Here is a 22,259-nt window from a genome sequence, read left to right as displayed (position 1 = left end):
TTGTGGAGAAGGAACATAAGCTAGTGACCTTAAAATACAATTATGTAGTGGTCCTTGTTCAAACAGTGGCACTCTCAAAATGATATTGTGGATGTTAAGAAAGTGTTCTATAAATCATTAATAAATTAGGTGCCAAGAATTTAGTAAGATGTGCAAATGATATTGCAAGAGGAAAAAATACCACTGATCATAATCATAACTGGGGTTTAATCCAGTGTACTTGTATGAGATCAGAGCATACCCATAATGATGTCAATAAAATCATAATAATTAATGGTTTATTATAGATACCTTGCCCGAGTCCCATCGCACCATATACTCCCAGATACAAATCTCGTTTTTGAGTATCAGGTACCCCATCCACTATCTATCAGAATTAAATAAAAAAATAATCATTAATATAATTTATATTTGAAGCAATAACTCCATTTTATAATTAAAATATAACTTTGTTTTAAAATCATTATAAATATTTTACTTTATCTTAATTATAATGTTTACCGGTTTCAAAGCTAACCGCTTCTCTTTCAAGTATTAATCCAGTCTTGAAAAAGAAGCGATTAGCTCTAAACCGGTAGACATTTTAATTAAGTTATAATAAAATATTTATAGTGATTTAAAAACAAAGTTATATTTTAATTATAATAATTATGAATATTCGACTATTGATTCATAAAGTAGTGATGAGCAACACAGGTTTTGTGCCTCCCCCCGGAGTCCGTTCACAAAAGCATTTAACTTTTATCTAGCTCTTGTCGGATAAAAAAGGATGGTCGGTTTCTATGCTTGACATTACAATGTGTTAAATTCAGTTTTACAATAAGTTTTAATTAATCTTATATAAGCTCAAATCTGATATTCCTCCTGAGTGAAAATATCATATTGCGAATGTTTGTAGATTTAAAATTTAAACTTACCAAATCCTTATCTGCAGACCAAATCGATAGCCATATATTTGACCCAATTGAGAATCCTTGATATACCAAATTCATCACAATGGTACCGATTGAAAGGAATAAACCAATGCTTTTTAGGTAATGAGAATAAATACTCCATTTCACCTGTAAGATACAAATATTTTTAGTGAAAGAAAACAAACTTTTACAAAAAAAAAATATATCGCTCACTCCTTTCAAGAACGTCATAAATCAAAAAACTTGATTTTTCAGGAGAACGTTTTTAACGTTTAAAAATATAACACAATGTATTAAAAATAAATATCAAGACACTTATTGAACTATTTACTGTGCAACAGATCTTTTTAGGTAAAACCTGAAGTTTTTTTTCTCCATTTGAAAAATATTTAGTATATCTAAAAAAATAATTAAACAATACCTTTTCTTCAAAATGCAAAAACAACATTTTCTGCCCTGTAGGGGGTAAATATTAAGTTTAAAAAATGCCTCTTTTGCTGGGATATAGTATCTTTTCTGGGCATTCCGAAAACATGCACAACTCAAAATTGTCAATTTCTGATTTATGACGTTCTTGAAAGGAGTGAGCGATATTAAATACTTATTACTTACACTTCCTGTTTCTGTTTTTTCCACTTCAATGATCTTATTATCAGCAGCCATATTTTTCTTCGATTGAATACTGTCGGGAGTTTTTTCGGGAGTTCTTTTTTTAACACTGACACTGCGTTCCACTAAACAGAAGGAATAATACTTCAAATTGATGATTAAGAGTATGGATACATCTGTATGATTATGGCGATAAAATATACTAGAAAGTGGTTTATGTTTCATATAATCGAATGTTAATGAAATATTGATTTTCTATAATTCTGAAGTTTTGCGGGAAATTGTTGCAATACCTAAGGAGTAATTCACATTAGAATATTTATTACACAATTTGTCCGCTTCTCTGTTTTTACAATACACTATTTATTAAACATATTTAAATAAAATTTAACAAGTTATTTGTATGTATTTGTCTATTGCAGAGATAAATATGTATATGAATACTTACTTCTAGGAAATGGTTAAGGCAAAAATGAGAACTATGTTTCGATTGCTACAATTTGGCGGTAGAAATGATTATAAAAATATATTATAATTAAAATGTACCTTTGTTTTAAAATTACTATAAATATTTTATTTTTAACTTAATTATAATGTCTACCGGTTTCTAAATAATAATAATTATTCTGAATTTGCCAAGCACCTAATAGAAAATAATCACTCATTTGATAAAAATAAAGGTCTAAATATATTACACACATGCAATAGAGGACGTAAATTAGATTACTTAGAAAAATTACAAATTAAAAAGGCAATTAATAATAATTTATATATATAAAACCCTTATCCGCACCCCGATGGTGCATAGGGCACTGCTTTATATAAATGCAGTGTAATCTTGATCGTTTACACATTAAGGAAAGGTGATCAGCCCCCCGCTTCAGGACCAGTCCAGGGTAATATTGAATAAATATTACAGTGAAAAAAATCAGTTATATTTATTTGACACCACTGGGAATCGAACCCGGGACCTCCGGAACGGTAGCCGAGCGTGCTGACCATTACACTATGGAGGCGAACAAAATAATAATTTATAACTAATAAATACACAAGTAAATGATTTTTCTAAAAGTCCGTTATTAAATATGTTTCCAATCACTCATTATCCGTGATACCTTTTGACTGTGACTGCCAATCAACACAAAAAAATAAAGCCACTTGAAGTCTACCCAAGCTCCTTTGCCTAGCCGTCAAAATATTTTGAATTTTGTTAAGTAGATAGTGTTTATTAATCAGTCTTGATAAAGAAGCGGTTAGCTTCGAAACCGGTAGACGTTATAATTAAGTCATAATAAAATATTTATAGTTATTTTAAAACAAACTTACATTTTAATTATAAAATGGAAAATTGCAAAGTTAGTGCTTTAAATATAAATCATATAAAAATATAAGATTTATTGAATAGAGAAAAGATTTGCCAAATGAGATAATGATACAGACCACTTAATGATTTTTTCTCCGAAGGCGTTTCTGATGCACTTTCTGATAGCGAGCGAGCACGCTGTAACTTATTGAGGAATTCAGTCTCTCCTAAACTGCTCTCCAATTGCTGTTTAATTTCAAGAAGTTCTGCAAAAAGTAAAATAATTTTTTAAAAATACAGTTGAATTGAACTTAAAATATAAATCTCTGAACCTAGTTCTAGAATTGCAGTCATAATTTCTAATTTCTAAAATGGTAAAGCTAAACGCATTTAAACAAAAAAAAATTGTATTAATTTTATTATTATTTTGTTGTATATAAAAATAATACTTGACACTGGCAGAAACATCCTTTCATTGGGTGACTGCCAAACAAATTTAAAAAACATTATTGTTCAAAAAACGTCATTTTGGTATAACAGACATGTACCCGCAGGGTAAAAGGTTTAAGTATTTTCATGCTTCAAATTGTGCGTTTTCACACTAAATGCAAAAAAGAATGGAATAAAACATGAGTTAAAATATTATGAGTGAAAAATTAACAAATACATATTGAGACATAATGCGGAAGAGATAAAATAATTCATTTGAGACAAAAATTGTGTAAGCAAATACTAATTTTTTGTATTTCCTAATATGTACAAACATTAGAAGTGTTTTGAAACTAGAACGTGTTTTGGAAATGTTTCGAAATAATTTTTGACAAAACAGCAAAAGGATTGACTGATATCAGAAATTATATCGACTGAAAAATATCAAACTTAATAAAGAAAAAAAAAAAAAATTGTTTCACTCTTAAAGTTGAAATTAAAAAACTTAATTAATAAACAATTTTATCAAAATATTAAAAAAAAAATTTATAAAAAATCATTAAAGAGAACAGAATTCTAAATTATGGTAAAATAAAAATTATCACTGTTTGAGTTAACAAGCTTTTACTATACTTGTTTTGAAAATTAATGATTCAGATTTCAAAAATAGTATACAAAACACAACATAAAATTTTGACTTCGTCTTATTTACAGAAAATTACTTATGGCAGTGTCAATTATGTCACTCAAACGGTAAAAATATAAAGCAATCACAAATCGATACAGTGAAATGCCAACTAGACATATTTACTTTGATTTATAATTAATTATTAACTATTAACCCCGGTAGCAATGTTGTATATACAGAGCATTTCAAAAACCACAAATAATCTTTAACCGGTGATAGACTTGGCCATGAACTACCATCACAACAAAATATAACTTAAGTAAAATTATTTTCAAATAAAAAACTTCTCATTGCTAGTGGCCATAACACAAATAAGGTACCTGTTTCTCCTTGATCAGTAATTTCGTTCAAATGTTGCATAAGGAAATCGGCAAATGCACCCTTCTTGGCGAGCAACTGTTTGTAAGTACCGAACTCTGAGACTTCTCCGTCCTTAAGTACAATGATGTGATCGACTTCGGGGAGATAAGTGATGCCGTGGGTGACCAGGATCCGGGTTTTGGACTTCAGCAGGCCCGTGGGGCCGACGACGTTTTCAAAGATGTGTTTTCCGACATGAGAGTCAACAGCGCTCAGCGGGTCATCCAGGAAATATATATCGCTGTCATAATACACAGCTCTGGCCAGAGATACTCTTTGCTTTTGCCCGCCAGACAAATTTATACCTAAAATATAAACAAATAAAACATTATACAGAAATAAAATATTATAATTGAATTTTATTTTAAATTTCTTTAATTTTTACCATTTTTGTTAAATCTTTACATGTGATTTGTATAATCTGTTTAAAACGCAGATAAGTTAAAATTGTCTTGAATCGCGCATTTGCCACTAAGGCCAGAAACAGACATTGGAAAAGTATACTTCAACAGTATCAATTAATTGTGTAATAAAAAAGGATGAGTTTTTTTAGTTTAAATTTATGAATAACATAATATTTCAGAACTTTACCAAAGCATGTATGTAGTATTTAAATCCCTTTAAATTTAGAGTATGTTAAGACCAATATTACTTGTTAGTAAAAATAGTCTTCTACGATTATAAGCAGGGCCTTTTTCCATGTAACGCGGTGGATTGGCGTTCCGGCACGTATTTTCACGGATATTTAAAAAAAAATCAATTAGACGAAATAATGTTTGCGTAATTACAATCTATATTCATTTAATTCATCAAAATGATAAAATATGGTAATGTAATAAATATTGAAACGATATTTGAATTTTTTTTAAAGTAAAAAGCTTGACATGAAGTGAGTCCTGGGACCTTTTTAGTTTAAAAAAAACCCTGATTATGAGTAAAAGATTTCCTTTATGATACCCAACAATAGTTTACGTAGTAATGAATACGCAGTTTGATAAAAATGGTAGGAAAAAAAATTATCATTTTTCTTTGGCCACATTTTCTCCCATCCTTTCTAATTCTTTAAAAACGGAAGATAGAATAATGACAGACTGGATAAACACCTTTTTCTCCAATCTCCGTTTGGTCTCCACCGGGCAGCATGTCGAAATCGGGCCGCAGTGCACAAGCATCAACAACAGTGTTGTACATTTTTTTGTTATTTTCTTTTCCAAACAGAATGTTATCTTCCAGAGTGGAGTTCTGAATCCACGCCTGTTGCGACACGTACGCGATGGAGCCGTGAGTGTTGACCCTTCCCGAAAGTTTGTCCATTTCCCCGAGGAAGGCGGAGAGCAGGGAGCTCTTTCCGGAGCCGACGCTTCCGACGACGGCAGTGAGGGAGCCGGCTGGAATACTGATGTTGATATTTTTTAGAACTGGTTCATCGGACCCCCAAGAAAATCTGCCATTTTCGATCACCAATGGATTAGCTGAAATAAAAATTGTCATTGTGAAAGAGATAAAATATCCAATATATAATCGGCTTATAACATTTTGAGTGTGTCCAAATACTCTCGTTCACAACTCTGAATTATCTCCAATTATAGGAGTTATTTTTTTATTTATTTTTTTGATATCTCAACAATTAGTGAATGTTACACGTGTGTAAAGTGATCACTTAAACACCAGCCTATGACGGTCGTAAGCCCTGTAAATGCCCAGACTTCCATATTCTTCTTCATCTATGTTGAGACATCAAAAAAAGAATATATAATCGGCTATTGAAACAGCTTTTTTTCTTCTTCCTTCAATATCTCCACTGGTCTGGGTGTTTGTGATGTATTTTTCATGACTGTATTTCCTGTCCTTATTATTATTTCCTGTTCTTATCCTGCCTACAAAAAAGGGTCTAAATTTGTGGGTTATTTATTCCATTTAAAAAAAAAAAGTGATTGTCTCTATGGCGTCTCATCCATTATGGCCTTCTATAAATAGGCAACACAATGTCTTCGAGACAATCCAATAAACTTAAAGGTTTCAGAGTCAGCAGTATCCCCTTTAACTTGCATGTTTGTAAACTCATGTTCCTAACCAGTTAACAGGGCAGTTCGTTCCCGATCGCACTCCCGCCAGTGATGTGTTACGAGGGGCAAACAAAATACATACACAAGTACCTTAAGTACAGCTTGTCAATTTAGAGTAGAAAATATTAAAAGTGGAACTACGAAATTTGTAGACTAGCAACACCAATATTTAATTGTCAAAAGTATCAAACACATTTTGTTTAGCGTCGGCGTACGAGTTTTCATGTGATATTGATATTTAAATTGGCTTTATGTATTTTAAAAAATTCACTAATTATAAAAACTATTATCAACATGAATAAAACAATAAAAAGTGGCACTAGGGAGGTAATTTTTAACGTTTTTCAACGTTGTTTGGAAGAATGTAAAGCCGAAAATATCTCAATGGATATAACGGACGTTTATAGGCAAACTTCCAAGATGTTTTGAAGTTTTTGCTATTTATTTTTAATTCTGTAATACTTTGAAATGATATATAGACAATGTTGCTTGAAAACACTTGAAAATTACTTTTTATTTGAGATTATGTTTACATGCTGTTTTGACAGTTCTCTTTAAGCATAATGACACTGTAAATGCAGAACACTGTAAACGATATATAAAAAAAATATCTTTAAAACACGAGGAATGTCACCGTCTACATGAAACCACCTTATATTATATTTAAAGTTACATGTTATTATTTTTTTCTACGAACTCGTGTTAAAAAACATTAACAATTCTATCTTTACTGTATGTTTCGATAATAACAATATTTTACTATTAAGTTATGTTTGTATGTTATTTATTGTATTTCATTTAATTTTGAGATCAGTGGGTACCTATCTATATTGCAATGAAAAAATATTTTTGTGTAGTTAATATTTTACAAAATTGTACGATACACAGCTTTACATTTCCAGCATGTGTTCTATTTTAGTATTGCCATTTAAACAACAGTGGCGCCCTCCCTTGTTTTCTACTCTTTATTGACAGACTGTACATATAAAAATAAAATAAATTGATAGCCATCAACGCAATATTCAACACTGGCAACACTAAAGACAACAGTCAAACTATCTAAGCTACACAGTCTTGAGTACGTGTGATATCTTGAAGAAGATTTTGTTAATAGCATGTCTTGTGAATTATCTTGGAGAATTGCCTTGTGTAAATAATGGCCTATTACGATTCAGGTGCTTATCCGAGGTAACATTTTAAATATTACAGCGTAATTTTTTTTACAACATTTTGAGTGTGTCCAAATACTTGTACATAAAATCTGGATTATCTCCAATTACAGGAGTTATTTTCATATTATTTTTTGACATCTCATCAAAGATGAAGAAGAATATGATAATAATAATCCAGGATTCGGACCTCACATACTAATATAAGAGTTTCTGCTTAGTAAAAACCTACTTTACATCGCACCAATAGATGTCTCTAGTGAAGTTCTAGTGATTCAAGAACAAGGTTTCTAAATTGGTTCATGTATAAAGAACTTCCAAGAATTTGACTAGTGTGGTTGTCAATAATGGGTAGAATTGGTGAATGTTACACGTGTGTAAAGTGATCACTTAAACCAGCTGATGACAGTCGTCAGCCCCGTAAATGCCCAGACTTCCATATTCTTCTTCATCTTTGATGAGATGTCAAAAAATAATATGTAATTTTTTTTAGTATGAATGACAAAGCAGGCATTTATACACTTAGAATTACTGCAATTCTTTCAAAATATTAATTAAAATTTATTGAATATTTGGTGGTTAACTTTACATGTATCGTATAGGAAAACAATGGTGACACTGAAAACATAAGTTATGGAAGCTTGCGTAGGAATTTTAATAGACTTAACTGATTATTATTTTTATTATTATTATTATTAGCAAAGCATATAAAAATATAAGCATTCTATCTATATTTTCAAGATGAAACATTGCACAAAATGGTTACAAATGTTATGTTATAATGCCTTTACATAACGTGAAATAATTAACATTAACTGAATATATTATAAATTGAGTATCCAAATATTTCCTTACCTTCGGAGGCATCATGATCGGTACTTTTGGGATCCAATTCTTCGGCATTCATAAATTTGTTTATTCTTTTTACAGAAACACTAGTCTGAAAAGTTGTTCAATACAAGATATTATTATGATTATTAGCATTAACCATCCCAAAATTACGTTACAAATTAGAAACAATTTTTTTTCAAATATTAATTTATGACTGAAGTTAAACATTTAAAATAACTAATTATGTTTCAAATACTGGAAATTAAATATACCCTTTTTTAAGTTTATTTTTTCTTTAAATATAATTTTTGTGATTTAAAATTATGCACAGCATCATTACGGTTTTATATAATTCTCAAAAATTTAATATTTTCTGTCTCATAGTGTTGAAGGGTTTCAAAATTAAAACTTAATTTAATGATTCAAATAAAAATAATATACTACCTTGATCAAAAAGTTCCCGGAATCACCACCGTGTGGCGTTCTCAGCTACCAGATTTGAGTTTTTCCTTGGGTTGCTACATCTATCATTGATATTCTATGAAATTTTCAGCTTGATAGCTTGATATTTGTAAAAGTGACACCGTATTGAGTACATCTGCGATTGTGTGTGTTTTCGATTTTTACAATTTTGAAAAATAGAATGGAATTTGCCACAACGAGTTTGTATTAAATATTTCGATTTTAGTGGTGCAACGACATTGAAAATGCTAGAATAGTGTTTCGGCAATGATACTCTGAAGAAAACGAACGTTTTAGAAGTGGCCATGAGTCCATCAACGATGATGAACGCAATGGCAGGCCTTCGACATTTAAAACCGACGAAAACATTAGCAAAATCAAAGAATGGATGACCGTAAGCCACAAATTGACAATTGGAGAGATGGCATAGGAGTTAGGCATTGCTTTTGGATCTGTTCAAGACGTTTGGGTGAAGCGATTTGCCAAAAAGACCAGATTTGTGGGCAAACAACTTGTGGATCTTGCACTGTGATAACGCACCGTCGCACAATTCCATCGTCATCCGTGACCATTTGGCTAAAAACAGAACAAATACAATCCTACAACCACCGAATTCGCCTGATTTGGCTCCCTGCTACTTTTTCCTATTCAGTCGACTCAAGAAACCGCTCCCGGAACACGTTACGGCATCCGAGATGAGGTCATGCAAAAATCAAAGATGGCTCTGATCGCCCTATCGAAAATCGATTATAAAAAATGTTTCCAGGATTGATCAAGCGCTGGCATAAGTACGTTGAAGTCGATAGGGAGTACTTTGAAGGGGACAATATCGATTTTGATCAATAATCTTGTATTTTTAATTTTCTGAACACCTTCCGGGAACTTTTTGATCAAGCTGGTATGTAGTATGTAATCAACTTTAATTTTGTTATAACTACACATGGTTACTATTAAAATACTATATTTTCTTGTTAGATCTACAAAAAAGCAGTAAACATGAAATGTAATATGACAGGTTTTAGTAATCTACAGGTCCAATACAAGAAATCAAGTTATAATTATTTTTGTAACTATGTATAGTAAAATAATAGATTCTAGTTATGGCAGCATCTAGTTAAGGGATATTCTAACTAACCATCTTCACCTGCAATAAATTTCAGCGGCAGATTATTTGCTTAAACAAAATAAATTGAGTCTATAAAAAATATTTTATGAAATTTTCTAAATATGTATATTCAAATATAAATATGTAAGCGTTGTTCGCTCGATACTGCACAAACATAATTTATACATGTATACTTTTTAACCATTCTTTGATAGCGAAATGTGATTTATTTTATATTTGAACTCATAAGATTGAACATTACAGTAAATAGAAAAAATCAAGATTTCTTGCATCGGATGATGATTTTATTAATGAAATTTGGAATGTTAAGAGCATTAGAAACATTTTTTTACCTGTCTTTAGGTATTTGCAGTGTTTTTAGCTGTGGTGAGATTAACGGAAATATTGCAAAATATTGTTCAACAAACGCCAATAAAGTTTTTTTTTTTTGTTAATTTTTTTTTTAATATTTTAACCATACACATATAATATTTACAGTTTAAGATTGCAATGTGTACGTACTCATTGAGATTTCCCATTCCAAACATATATATTACTATACTTGATATATGCAACCATGTATGTGTGGCTGAATGACAAAATGAATTGATTATTTTCTCAAAATTCAAAGGATTGTCTCGAAACATTAATATGAAACTCTCGAGGAGCGTTCCCAAAACATTGAATACATTTGGATTATTTTAATTAGATTTTTCCCACCGGTACTTGTTAGTGTAAAGCTTCCAATAAAGTGCTTACCTGCACGAGATTAGATATCATCATTGGCAGCATAGACAGAGGAAATCGGAGAATGTTGAACAGCGATAGAGAGACGAAGGCAATCTTGGAATCCAGTACATTAGTGGGGTCAACCAACACAAAGGTTGCAAACGTTACCAGCGATACCTAAGTGCCATACATGATAAGAAGAAAGACTTTGAGTTTACCAACACCTTTCAGAACTAGAAGGGTAACTGCGCAAGAAATCTTTGAAACGATTTACTAATAAAAAAAAAACAAGAATGGAAAAATATTATCACGGATCTGAATATCATTAAATCGTAACAATTTTTATTTATTTCACGTGACCACCATTCAATTGATAGTGACTTGATCATATCACAAATGGATCTATACTATGGTGACCAAATTAAATGATCCTAACAATATCAGCTAGAACATAACTCAAAACTGATCAAGAAATCGGCAATATTTCAAGAAAATATTTAAATATAAATATATGATAAAAATTATGAATTGAAGAAAATATATGATGAAAAAATATATAAAGTAATTTATTGTAGAAAAATATTTTGACTTAATCAACTCAATCGGAGGTAATTTTGAAGATAAATGACAGCTAGTCAGTTTTGATACATGACGAAAATGTTAAGGAGTGATATTTTTTCAAAATTTTAGGTTGAGTAGTTTGTGAAATATGAGTAGTGTCCATAGATAAAGTCATCCACAGGCATAGAACTTGCCTCGAGATATGTAATAAAGGTATAAACTAATTTTACAATCAAGTTTTTATTTTATTCTTTCTACCATTATGAATTCAAAAATGAATCTGTTGATCTTAGTCTAAAAAATTGTGCATTTTTGCAAGTCTGTAAAAGTTTTACAGTACGAATTGTTAAAATGCACAGTGAAACTACGCAAAGACTTCTTGAAAGGAAATATGATAAGAGATAGGTATGATTCTTGGAGAGAAGTATTATTAGCGAAATTTCATGATGCTATTCCGAGGAACCAATAAATTTATCTGTAAAAATACCTCCAGAATGTACACAATTAAAATTGGCAGCAAATTGAGAGGCAAATGCATTATGTTGAACAGAGTGAGCGAGACAAACGCTCTATAGGGCGTCAGCACATTTTCCTTGGAGGCGTACGAATACGTCACTAAAGTCAAAAAGGTGACCTTACAAAAGAAAACATATGTAAATACACACAATTTAGTAATATAACCGATTATTAGCAGGATTTGTATACATAATATTAGCATTATAAATAACAGCTGATAACAGTATATAAATAATACAAGAAGGTTTATTTATATATTTAAAAAAAAAGTAGCTGTTGGAAAAAAAGATAATTAAAAAATAAAAATTGTTAAAAAAGGAGGCATTGACAAATATTAAAATTAAAGATAAATACTAAAAAAAATATATAAAAAGACAGCTTATAAAAGACAATAAATATTCAATATATCTTGACTTGAAACAGTTGATGGATAAATTTAAAATATCAACCAACGGCCTGGCATTTGGGTTTCATTCTGATTTTATTTAAGTGTGTCACAAATATTAAATCATTCTGAATCTCTAATCTCGGATACTATTGTTTTATTTTAAAGCTGTCAATATAATATTATTAAAAAGTTTCAGTTAGTTGTCCGGGAACAAAAATTAATAATATGAATATTTTTTTTTAAAAATAAATTCCTAATAAAAGGTTCCATAACAAAGTTATCTGCAACAGAAAGTTCATATTATATGTGCTTAATATTTATAGCCAAAAACTGAATGTAGGTTGTAATGCAAAGGTTCAATCAAATCATTAATCAGCGATTATAATTTGAAATTAAAATGAAAATAATTTATTTTTAAATAAATTTACAATAAAAGGTTTCACAATGAAGTTCTCGGCCCAACAGAAGTTCATGTTATATATACATACTTAATATTTAAAGTCGAAAACCTAATGTATGTAGGTTGTCATGAAAAGGTGGTTCAATCAATCATTAATATCACCAAAAATAATTTTTAAGTTAAATAAATAACCCTATTTGTGTTTCTCTTCGATTCTTATACTGTACTGCATTAATCCGGCAATAGCTTAATTGAAGGTGCTCAGTTCTGGAGTTCAGGGTACTATTAGGATACAAAATAAATAATTTTTTGATAACTTACCAAAAAAGGAGCACACGCCCAGATAAAGGATGTAGCGGCATTTAAATACGCCGCTTGCTTTAATACTTTAACTTCCTTATTACGAATCTTTAGAATTTGATCTTCAAAGCTAGGTTCCCAAGCGTACAGTTTGAGCACCTAAAAAATTTAAGAGCATCAACAAAATGTAACAGTAAATGAATAATATTATCTACTTCTAAGAATTATCCTAGTAATGAGAGATAAGAAAGCACTACGTAAATTAAGAAATCAAACCTTTATCCCGCTGAGAACTTCATTCATTAGCTTCACCCTCTCGTCCTTATTTTTCATTTGTTTAATTTGTAATGTCTTAACGCGATTGGCTATGACACCATTCACGGGAATAAGAACAATCATAACAGCCAATCCAGCTAACACCGAGGGACCCAGAATATTCCAAAGGAAGTATAAGGCGAGTGCTATCTGCAATGGCGCTGACCAGATCATGTTGAGGTAAGCTGTGAGATCCATGAATCTAAAAAGGTAAAAAAAAAATTAAATTAAATTGACGGCAAGAAGTACGAGGAAGATAATAGTAGAACGTAAATAGAAGAGTAAACTCTATTTGATAGGGAATTCTTGCGGAATGAGAAAGTCATATTACTTTAAATAAAAAAATAAATAGCAATAAATTAATATAAATGTACCACGACAAGCCAAATTTTTCTCATTGAAATCTGTAAAGAAATAATGGATATATAAAAAAATGTTTTTAATCTAAATATTGGGTAAGAAGCTATATCATTACTTGTTTGAAAACAATTTTTTTATTTTTTTTTATTTAAAAAAACATTTAGTTCCTTTTTGCAAATGAAAATGATAAATAAAATTATGTAAAAAAAAAAAAATTATATAAAGAAAAAGAAAAAAAAATCACCTCATATTTTAAGAGTATGTTAGATCTGATATTTTTCCGAATGATAAAAATACCTTCTATGGAAAATGTGACTAAAATAATTTTATAATTTAATTTTATTATAACTTTTAGTCGCATAAGTCCAGAAAGCTTTTTCAATAAAAATGAGCAGCATCATGAATTGAACAGATATAAAGTAAGAAGTAGTTGTTAAAGAAGTAAGAATATAAAATGTTTGATGAACATTGCCATTCAATAAATAAAGAATAAATACAATAAAATCCTAAAGTGCACAGGAAAATAGTAGTTTAAAACAAATTTAAAGTGCAAATAAGAAACTAAATAAGTCACAAAAAATTGCTCATCCCATTATATAAATCTAGTTGTTTTATCTTCACTTATGACACAAATTTTGTAGTAAAATGGATTACACTAAGTATCAGTAGGCACACATAAGTGCAAGTGGTTGTGTGAGTGACATCTGCCTGGTTTTGCATTGAATTTGTATGAAATAATATAACAAACTGACCTTTGTGCATCTACAGACATGAGGTTGACAATCTCTCCGACCGTGGACTCTTTGCGCGCACTGTTGGAAAGTCGCAAGGCCTTCCTGTAGATGGCACTGATGAGGGCCGTGCGGATCCTCAGTCCCACGAGGAACATTCGGTGGAAGTACTGAGACAGAACTAATGTCTGGATCATGGCGACCACAAACAGCAATACAGCGTACAGGTATCCTTTCCAATACGATTCTCCGCCTTCCACAAACGATATTAGCAAACTGAAAAGTAGAAAATACAATATAAATCAGTATATATGAGATACTTTAGTATTGCAAGCAAAATAACGTAGAATGTGAGCTCATTTTATAAACTAAAAATAAATATATTTCTACACAAAATATTATAGAACACCAAACCAATTATTATTATTTTTTATATTAGGACACACTACATAAATGCTTAATATTAGTGATTTTACACTGTAATATTTATTTAATATTACTCTGGACTGGTTCCTGAAGCGCAAGAGTGATCACCTTGCCTTCATGTAAAAAATGATCAAGATAACACTGCGTCAATTCGATGCAGTGCCCTATGCACCATTGGGTGCGGATAAGGATTATAATAAATAAAATAAATAAACATAAATGCTTACAAATAGGGGCAATTTTTTTAGTTCTTAAAAATGTTTTCAATCTCGTGAAAGCAAAATATTATATTAAGAGAAAACAAAAAGAGTAAAGAATAAAAAGAGACAGAAAATAAATGAATGAGTTATCGGCGAGTAAAAACACTTCCTTACCTTAAAATTTGTGGCGAAATGAATGTCATGACATCCTGAGTAAGCTTGAGGAAAGCGCCAAACAGAAACGTGGGTCCAAATGCCTTACATAAAGCCGGTAATATGGAAGCATTCTTTTTGGGTTTTGTGGTACCAAAATCAACACTGCCCGATGCTTTCCTAAATGAGGCTTTGGCATTGTGCTGGGTCCTATAATGTAATATTCAAAGCAAATTAATGGATACACCAATCATGGACATATTGATCTATTTGACAATGATTAAAGAAAACACTTCGTTTTTTACCACTTGAGTTTTATTATAGACTACATGTTTCAGAAGTTAAACTTCCATCATTCAGGTCTGTATAATAACTAAAATATAAAATTGTTCTATAAATAGGGAGAGGGGAAAGTAAGGGGAAGGGGTTAGTCAAGGGACGGAGTTTGAAAACAAAGGAAAAATGGAAAGCAATGGTGAAGAATTTTGAAACAATATATTATTTAATAAATTATTATTAGAATTCAGGTTTTTTTGGATTTCTAAATTTTCAAGATAATTCATAGTTTGGCCTTTATATGAAAAAGGTGTAATAATTTTAATTTATGAGAGTGAAATGAGTGATTCGTATCTATTATATGATTTGCAAATTCCGAAAAATAATTACTAACAAGACCGCTATGATGTTCTTTAATTCTAATCTTTAAATTTCTCGCAGTTATTTATTTGTTATTTAGTTATTTAGTTCTTGATTTATTTGCATAGTATCGGTAGACGAGAGGGAAATAATTGTAAATCCAAAATGTCGCATACGTTCTGGAGAGAAAAATTAGTAATTTTTTATAATAATTTTTATAATGTCCGCCTCCGTAGTGTAATGGTCAGCACGCTCGGCTTCCGTTCTGGAGGTCCCGGGTTAGATTCCCAAGGGGGGTAAAATAAATATAAGTGATTTTTTCACTGTCATATTTATTCAATATTACCCTGGACTGGTACCTGAAGCGGAGGGCTGATCACCTTTCCTTCATGTGTAAACGATCAAGATAACACTGCGTTTATATGACGCAGTGCCCTATGCACCATCGGCGTGCGGATAAGGGTTTGATTATTATTATTTTAGTAAGGAAATATAAAATTGATATCTGAAAATTGTAAGAAATCATAATTGGCATCTCCTGAATATTTGACGTTTTGGACTCAACAATTGTTTGTCTTGTACCTACAAATATATTCGTGTTCGTTTTATAAAAAGAAAATAAGTTGGATTAACACAAAATCGCCGGCATGTTATCTGTGTACAAACAAAAACTGGGAAAACAAATTCTTTATAACCGGGAAAGGTTAAAGTATCATGATTAAAATTGTACTCACTTCTAAAACAACAAGTACTTAAAAGTCAACAAGTTTCACACCTAATAAATATACTAATAAAATGAAAATGTCACTATTAAAAAATTGACATGTCAAAATAATGATTCAAGATTTGAAAATATATTTTTCTGAGTAAACTTTTGTCTTGGTAAGAAGAAAATTTTACATCACAAACACTGATTTTGTTCAATTTCATAAACCTACGATTGTGAACTTATGCATATTTGACCTCTTCTATTTGTTTCTATCTCACTCGAAATTCAAAGTTTAAAACAAGTGGATTTGCCTTAAATTTATAATCCCTAGACTATTCAACGAAATACACATAATAATAACTCACCCTTGATGTTTTCTGAGGGTTTGGTTCCAATATTTGTCAAAAAGCGGAACAACCTCGCTGCCTCTGTCGTCTGGATTCATATCCCACAGATCGTCCACCACAAGAGGTCGCCTGTACCCGACCCAAGCCAGCGGGTCGAACCAAGCGAATAACAAGCGAGACAGGAAGCTACTACTTCTTTCTGGGCAGGATTTCTGGAAATTGTTTGATCAGGTCTACAATGCCCCGTTTGCGAAATGCAATAATTTCATTTTGCATAATGAAATGAGTGTAAAAAAGCAAAAAAAAGTTAATATATTTTTACACCCATCAAGTGCGGATAATTTTTAATTATTTTTATAACAAATATTAAACTTTTACAAATTCATTAAAAAAAATAAAGCAATGTTTAAAATCACTGCCACCAGTGCATAGGGCACTGCATCATATAAACGCGGTGTTATCTTAAATGTTAACACATGAAGGGAAGGTGATCTTCAAAATACCCAAATGCAGCACAAACAAAGAAAGTCTAGGGCAATATTGAATAAATATTAGAGTGAAAAAATCACTTATATTTATTTGACCCCCTGGGATTGGACCCGGGATCTCCAGTACGGTAGCCGAGCGTGCTGACCATTACACTACGGAGGCGTTAATTATAGGTGGAGGAAAAGTTCATTACTATAGTAAATTTATTGAATAAAATTAATTAACATGATGCATCAAAAATTCTAAAATGTTTTTAATATTAGTTATTTGGGAATGTTGAAATATAATTATTAAAATTGTTTCAAGAGAGACAAGCATATTAAAGGAGGCCATTAAAAAATTCACAAGGGTGTATGAATAATATATAATTCTATAAAATTTTAATTTATTATCTTATGTACTCTTTTTTCAGTTTAAAGTAGTATTTTTTTTTAAATATTGTATTTATAAACAATGGAGATAATAAAGTAATAAACAACAAATAATTAATTTATAGAAATAACATAACTTGATAAAGCGTGTGACTCATGTCATAGGGTGATAAATTTGACATTCAATTATAACATACATCGCTCACTCCTTTCAAGAACGTCATAAATCAAAAATCGTCAATTTTCAGTTGTGCATATTTTCGGAATGCCTAGAAAATGTACTATATCCCAGCAACAGCGGCATATTTTTAACTTAATATTTACCCGCTACAGGGCAGAAAGTGGTGTTTTTGGATTTTGAAGAAAAGGTATTGTTTAATTTTTTTTTTAAATAAACTTAATATTTAACAAATGGAGAAAAAACCTACAGGTTTTACCTAAAAAGATCTGTTGCACAGTAAAAAGTTCAGTAAGTGGCTTGATATTTATTTTTAATACATTGTATTATATTTTCAAACTTTAAAAACGTTCTCCTGAAAAATCAAGTTTTTCGATTTATGACGTTCTTGAAAGGAGTGAGCGACATATATTTATATAATTGGACATGGGTTCTAAGAAGGTAGATGATAATTTGACAAATTCATATTTTTACTTGAAAGCGTGACATTATAGTAATTTATAAAAAGACCAACAATTAATATGAAAAAGCTATTCAATGAGGTTTTTTATTTCTGGTTATGGCATAACTATCGTATTGTACTCGTACAGGAGAGAGTGACCAACTGACAAAACGTAAAATGTTCAGGAGAGCCATTCAAATCACTTTTGCTTGGCAAGAAAATAAACATCAATGCAGTTAGTCATTTTTAACAAGCCAATACTTCCAAGTTTAAAATCCTTTGGGATTTTTTCAGGGCAATATTAAGCTAGTAAGATATCAAATAGTCAATGATTACGTTTTTGTAAAAAATGCACTTGGTCACTTTCTTCTGTATGACTATGATATACTTGATTTAAACATTAAAATAAAACACTTGTTTAATACCACTTTTATGAGTTTATTGATGTAAACATGACTAATTTTTAGAACTATAGATGTTCTCATACAGGTGAGAATACAAACTGTATTGTATTTTAAAACTGACTTTTTGTTTTTTCTCCTGTTGATGAGAACATCTGTAGGGTGAAGAACATTACTTTTACACGGGAAAGGGAGCGAAGGCATATAGGGATTGCAAACTCATACTCGTACAAGGATGTGTAATTTAACCTAATTTATTTATAAAATAAAACAACTTTGTTTTTAACCACTTTTTTACTGATACATTTTTTCTCCAACCGGTTTCCACAAGAACCTTGTCATCATCAGGGTTAAACATGTACTAATTCTAAAACATTAAACTATTCATAGTTAGGTTCTTGTCGAAACCGGTTAGAGAAAAAATGTACCAGTAAAAAAAAGGTAAACCAGTAAACAAAGTTGTTTTATTTTATAAAGTTTATAAAATATGACACAAAGTGTCTGTGAAAAACATTCAAGTAATTTAATTTAGTTTAAATGCTTGAACTAGTATGAGTCTCCTGGAGGACAAATTATCTTACTCATTAGGTGAAAATGAAAAGAAAAAAAAAAGTAAAGTAATACTTCTAACATACCTCATTCTGCGGGTAGGGAGATTCCTTCGGAGGAAGATCAGCAAAGCAATTCACGATGAACATTAAAAATATTATCGGGAAGAATATCACGAAACTGACAAACGGAAAGATATCTTCATCCGGGTCTGTCCTGTCTATCTCCCTGACAATTTCTGATCTCAGTTGCGGTATACTGCATAGTGTTAGCAGAAACCAAAACAAGTGGAGGAGGCCAGATGTTCGCAGCCCATATTTGCGGTTGAAGTAAAGAAGTACCGCGCATAAACACTGGAAGAAGAAGAAAAACAGAGTTAAAAAATGTCACAATGATTAAAGAAAACACTTGTTTTATACCACTTGAGTTTTATTAAAGACTACATGTTTCAGAAGTTCAACTAAAAGAAGTTCAGGTCTGTATAATAACTATTATACAGACCTGAATGATAGAAGTTTAACTTCTGAAACATGTAGTCTTTAATAAAACTCAAGAGGTATAAAACAAGTGTTTTCTTTAATCATTGTAACATGTCTTACCACAAAGTTAATGCCGAAACAATAAATTTAAAAATGTCAATACAGTCATACATCCACATATTATTAGTGACAAAAATATAAGAGCTCTACAATTCATTCCACTGCCTCCATAGAGTAGTGGTTAGGGCGCTAGTCTACCATGCTGTAGGCCCCGGTCTCGATTCCCAAGAGGGTCAAAATAAATATTAGTGATTTTTCAGTCTAATATTTATATAATAACACCCTGCACTGGTACCTGAAGCGCAAGGCTGATCACCTTTCCTTCATGTGTTAATGATCAAGAAACACTGCTTCTATATGAAGCAGTGCCCTATGCATCATTGGGTGAGGAAAAGGGTTAGAAGAAGACAATTTACTATTTCTAAAATTTAAACTACAGACAAGTAAAATTATTAAAGTTCTAACAATTTTTTTGCAAAAAAACATCAATTATACAACTTTTTAAAGAAAACAATCACTCTAAACTAGAAACAAACATATCCGAAAGATATAAAAATAATTTTAAAATACCCAAATGCGACACAAAACAGTACCAACAAAATTACATATACTTATTAAATCCCTTACCGCACCCCAATGGTGCATAGGGCACTGCTTCATATAAACGCAGTGTTATCTCGATCGATTATACATGAAGGAAAGGTGATCAGCCCTCCACTTCAGGTACCAGTCCAGTGTAATATTGAATAAATATTAGAGTGAAAAAATCACTTATATTTATTAAACCCCCTGGGAATCGAACCCGGGACCTCCAGAACGGTAGGCGAGCATGCTGACCATTACACTACGGAGGCGGACAAAATATACTTAGTACATATACTTAGTAATAAAAAAATTCATAGGTCCCGTGCGAATTTCGTTATTTGTTTGAAATCACTTTGTCTCCGAAAATAGTAAAAATATTTTTATAAACATTTCTACATACTAACTCAGGTATAAAATTATCCCAGCTTTTAAATTACTAACCGAAAACCAAATTAATTCAACTTAATCAACCGAAAGCAAAGTCAGTGTTAGGTCACTATGGTTAAATTTTTTAAGTAAATCTAGGTCTCTATTTTATAACAGAAAAAATATTATCATTTTTACTAAGCCCAAATCATAAAAAAATCCAAAAGAATTGCTACATCACTTAAAATTTGAGCATTCAAATAATTTTTGAGCCTTTATGACTTTATTCATTTCTGCCTTTAAAGAAGGATGAAAGTAGACTGAATGCAGTCGAAATGCGATCTCTCAGAAGAATGTGCGACAAAACGATGTATGATAGATGTTCGAATAGTGAAATAAGGAAGGAATGCAAAGCTGAAACAAGCATTATCGATAAAATTAAGAAAGGTGTGTTGAGATGGTTTGGACATGTAGAACGAATGAGTGAGGAAAGAACGGTAAAACAAATTCATGAGGCGAATGTTATTGGAAAAAGGAGCAGAGGAAGACCGAAAAAAACTTGGCACGATCAAGTATGCCAAAAACTTGAAAGTGGTCAGGTTAGGAGTCGAAACAATCGGCGGGTATGTATAAGGAGATGCATGAACGTGGAAGAGGCGAGGAATGTTTGCAAGAACAGAGTGGTGCGGCATTCTATTCTCTCTGGTTAGTTAGTTAGTTAGTTAGTTAGTCATTTCTGCCTTTGAAATGAAGTCGGCGCAGAATGTAAAAAATACCCTTCTCGTCATTAAGCATCAATCGACCGAATGGGTAGAAATACCTTTCCCGTCCAAATTGTGTTAACACGTTGTCGGCGGGACACGGCATTTGCCGTTTTTCGCGGACTGTCGGTCAACTGCGGGACACGGCAAATGCCGTTTTTGTCGACTGTCGGTTATCGGCGGGAAACGGCAATATACGGGTTTGTTATCAGCGTGAAATAAAACGCCTTGAAGGGTAATCTGCTACCTGGGTGCTAGGCGACAGTCTGTTGACGTTATTTGAGATGTCTTGTCCAGATTGGCTAGTGTGTCGCTTGTAAAGGCATCCCCAGAAATCTAGAGTTTTTATGCGATCTCAATCTCAAGTTTAGTTTGAGCCATTTCACGTATTGGACAGTTTTTCATACCGCTCGCACTGTTTTGTTTACTGTTTGGTATGTTATTATTTGAATATATTAGCATTGTATAGGGAATGATACCTCGGAGGGGAAGACTATTTTTTATGGTTTACAATGCTTCTAAAATTTTGAAATACGGAATACTTAATTAAAAATTATGATTATAATTTATTTTTGATGATCAAATGTCATATATGATTTCTTTGAAAATTTCAATCGAAAATATTATTTGGTTTAGAAATTGTGTCAATTTTAAGAAAGCGATATATTTTTGCGCTAATCGCGAAAAACACCCGCTATAGGCTAGAGTCTATTTTTCGAAGCGCCCGACTACAATGTGTTAATACGGGCAATGGATCAAAATAAAAATAGGAATCTTAAATATTTTATTAATCTCAGGTATCAGAGGTCATTCAAACATAGGTATTCGATATCACACGCACACCTACTGCTTCATAAAAGCTTAAATATTT

The 22,259-nt window shown here is 31.3% G+C and overlaps 1 protein-coding gene across 4 annotated transcripts in view; it reads right to left on the bottom strand.

Annotated features, from left to right (window-relative positions):
- MRP (Multidrug-Resistance like Protein 1) overlaps positions 1-22,259 on the bottom strand; it is a 58,687-nt gene that overhangs the window by 16,644 nt on the left and 19,784 nt on the right. For 2 of the 4 annotated variants that reach the window (XM_088277204.1, XM_088277206.1), the window contains exons 3-16: positions 19,224-19,490; positions 16,726-16,919; positions 15,037-15,225; positions 14,258-14,512; positions 13,107-13,347; positions 12,852-12,989; positions 11,714-11,860; positions 8,394-8,478; positions 5,407-5,775; positions 4,264-4,608; positions 2,964-3,092; positions 1,527-1,648; positions 918-1,061; positions 292-367 (exon numbers count right to left, since the gene is read on the bottom strand). In XM_088277204.1, coding sequence (XP_088133330.1) covers positions 292-367; positions 918-1,061; positions 1,527-1,648; positions 2,964-3,092; positions 4,264-4,608; positions 5,407-5,775; positions 8,394-8,478; positions 11,714-11,860; positions 12,852-12,989; positions 13,107-13,347; positions 14,258-14,512; positions 15,037-15,225; positions 16,726-16,919; positions 19,224-19,490 — 2,701 coding nt within the window. Of the gene's footprint in view, positions 1-291; positions 368-917; positions 1,062-1,526; positions 1,649-2,963; positions 3,093-4,263; positions 4,609-5,406; positions 5,776-8,393; positions 8,479-10,695; positions 10,843-11,713; positions 11,861-12,851; positions 12,990-13,106; positions 13,348-14,257; positions 14,513-15,036; positions 15,226-16,725; positions 16,920-19,223; positions 19,491-22,259 lie in introns of all 4 variants that reach the window. The other 2 variants (XM_088277203.1, XM_088277205.1) reach the window with 1 other exon arrangement.

Source organism: Brachycentrus maculatus, unplaced genomic scaffold (assembly GCF_059751285.1).
Source record: "Brachycentrus maculatus isolate JH-2025_06_01 unplaced genomic scaffold, ASM5975128v1 h1tg000039l, whole genome shotgun sequence".
Lineage (NCBI taxonomy): Eukaryota > Metazoa > Arthropoda > Insecta > Trichoptera > Brachycentridae > Brachycentrus > Brachycentrus maculatus.
The sequence above is the reverse complement of the archived record's forward strand: the minus strand, read 5'-3'. Positions and strand labels throughout refer to the sequence as shown.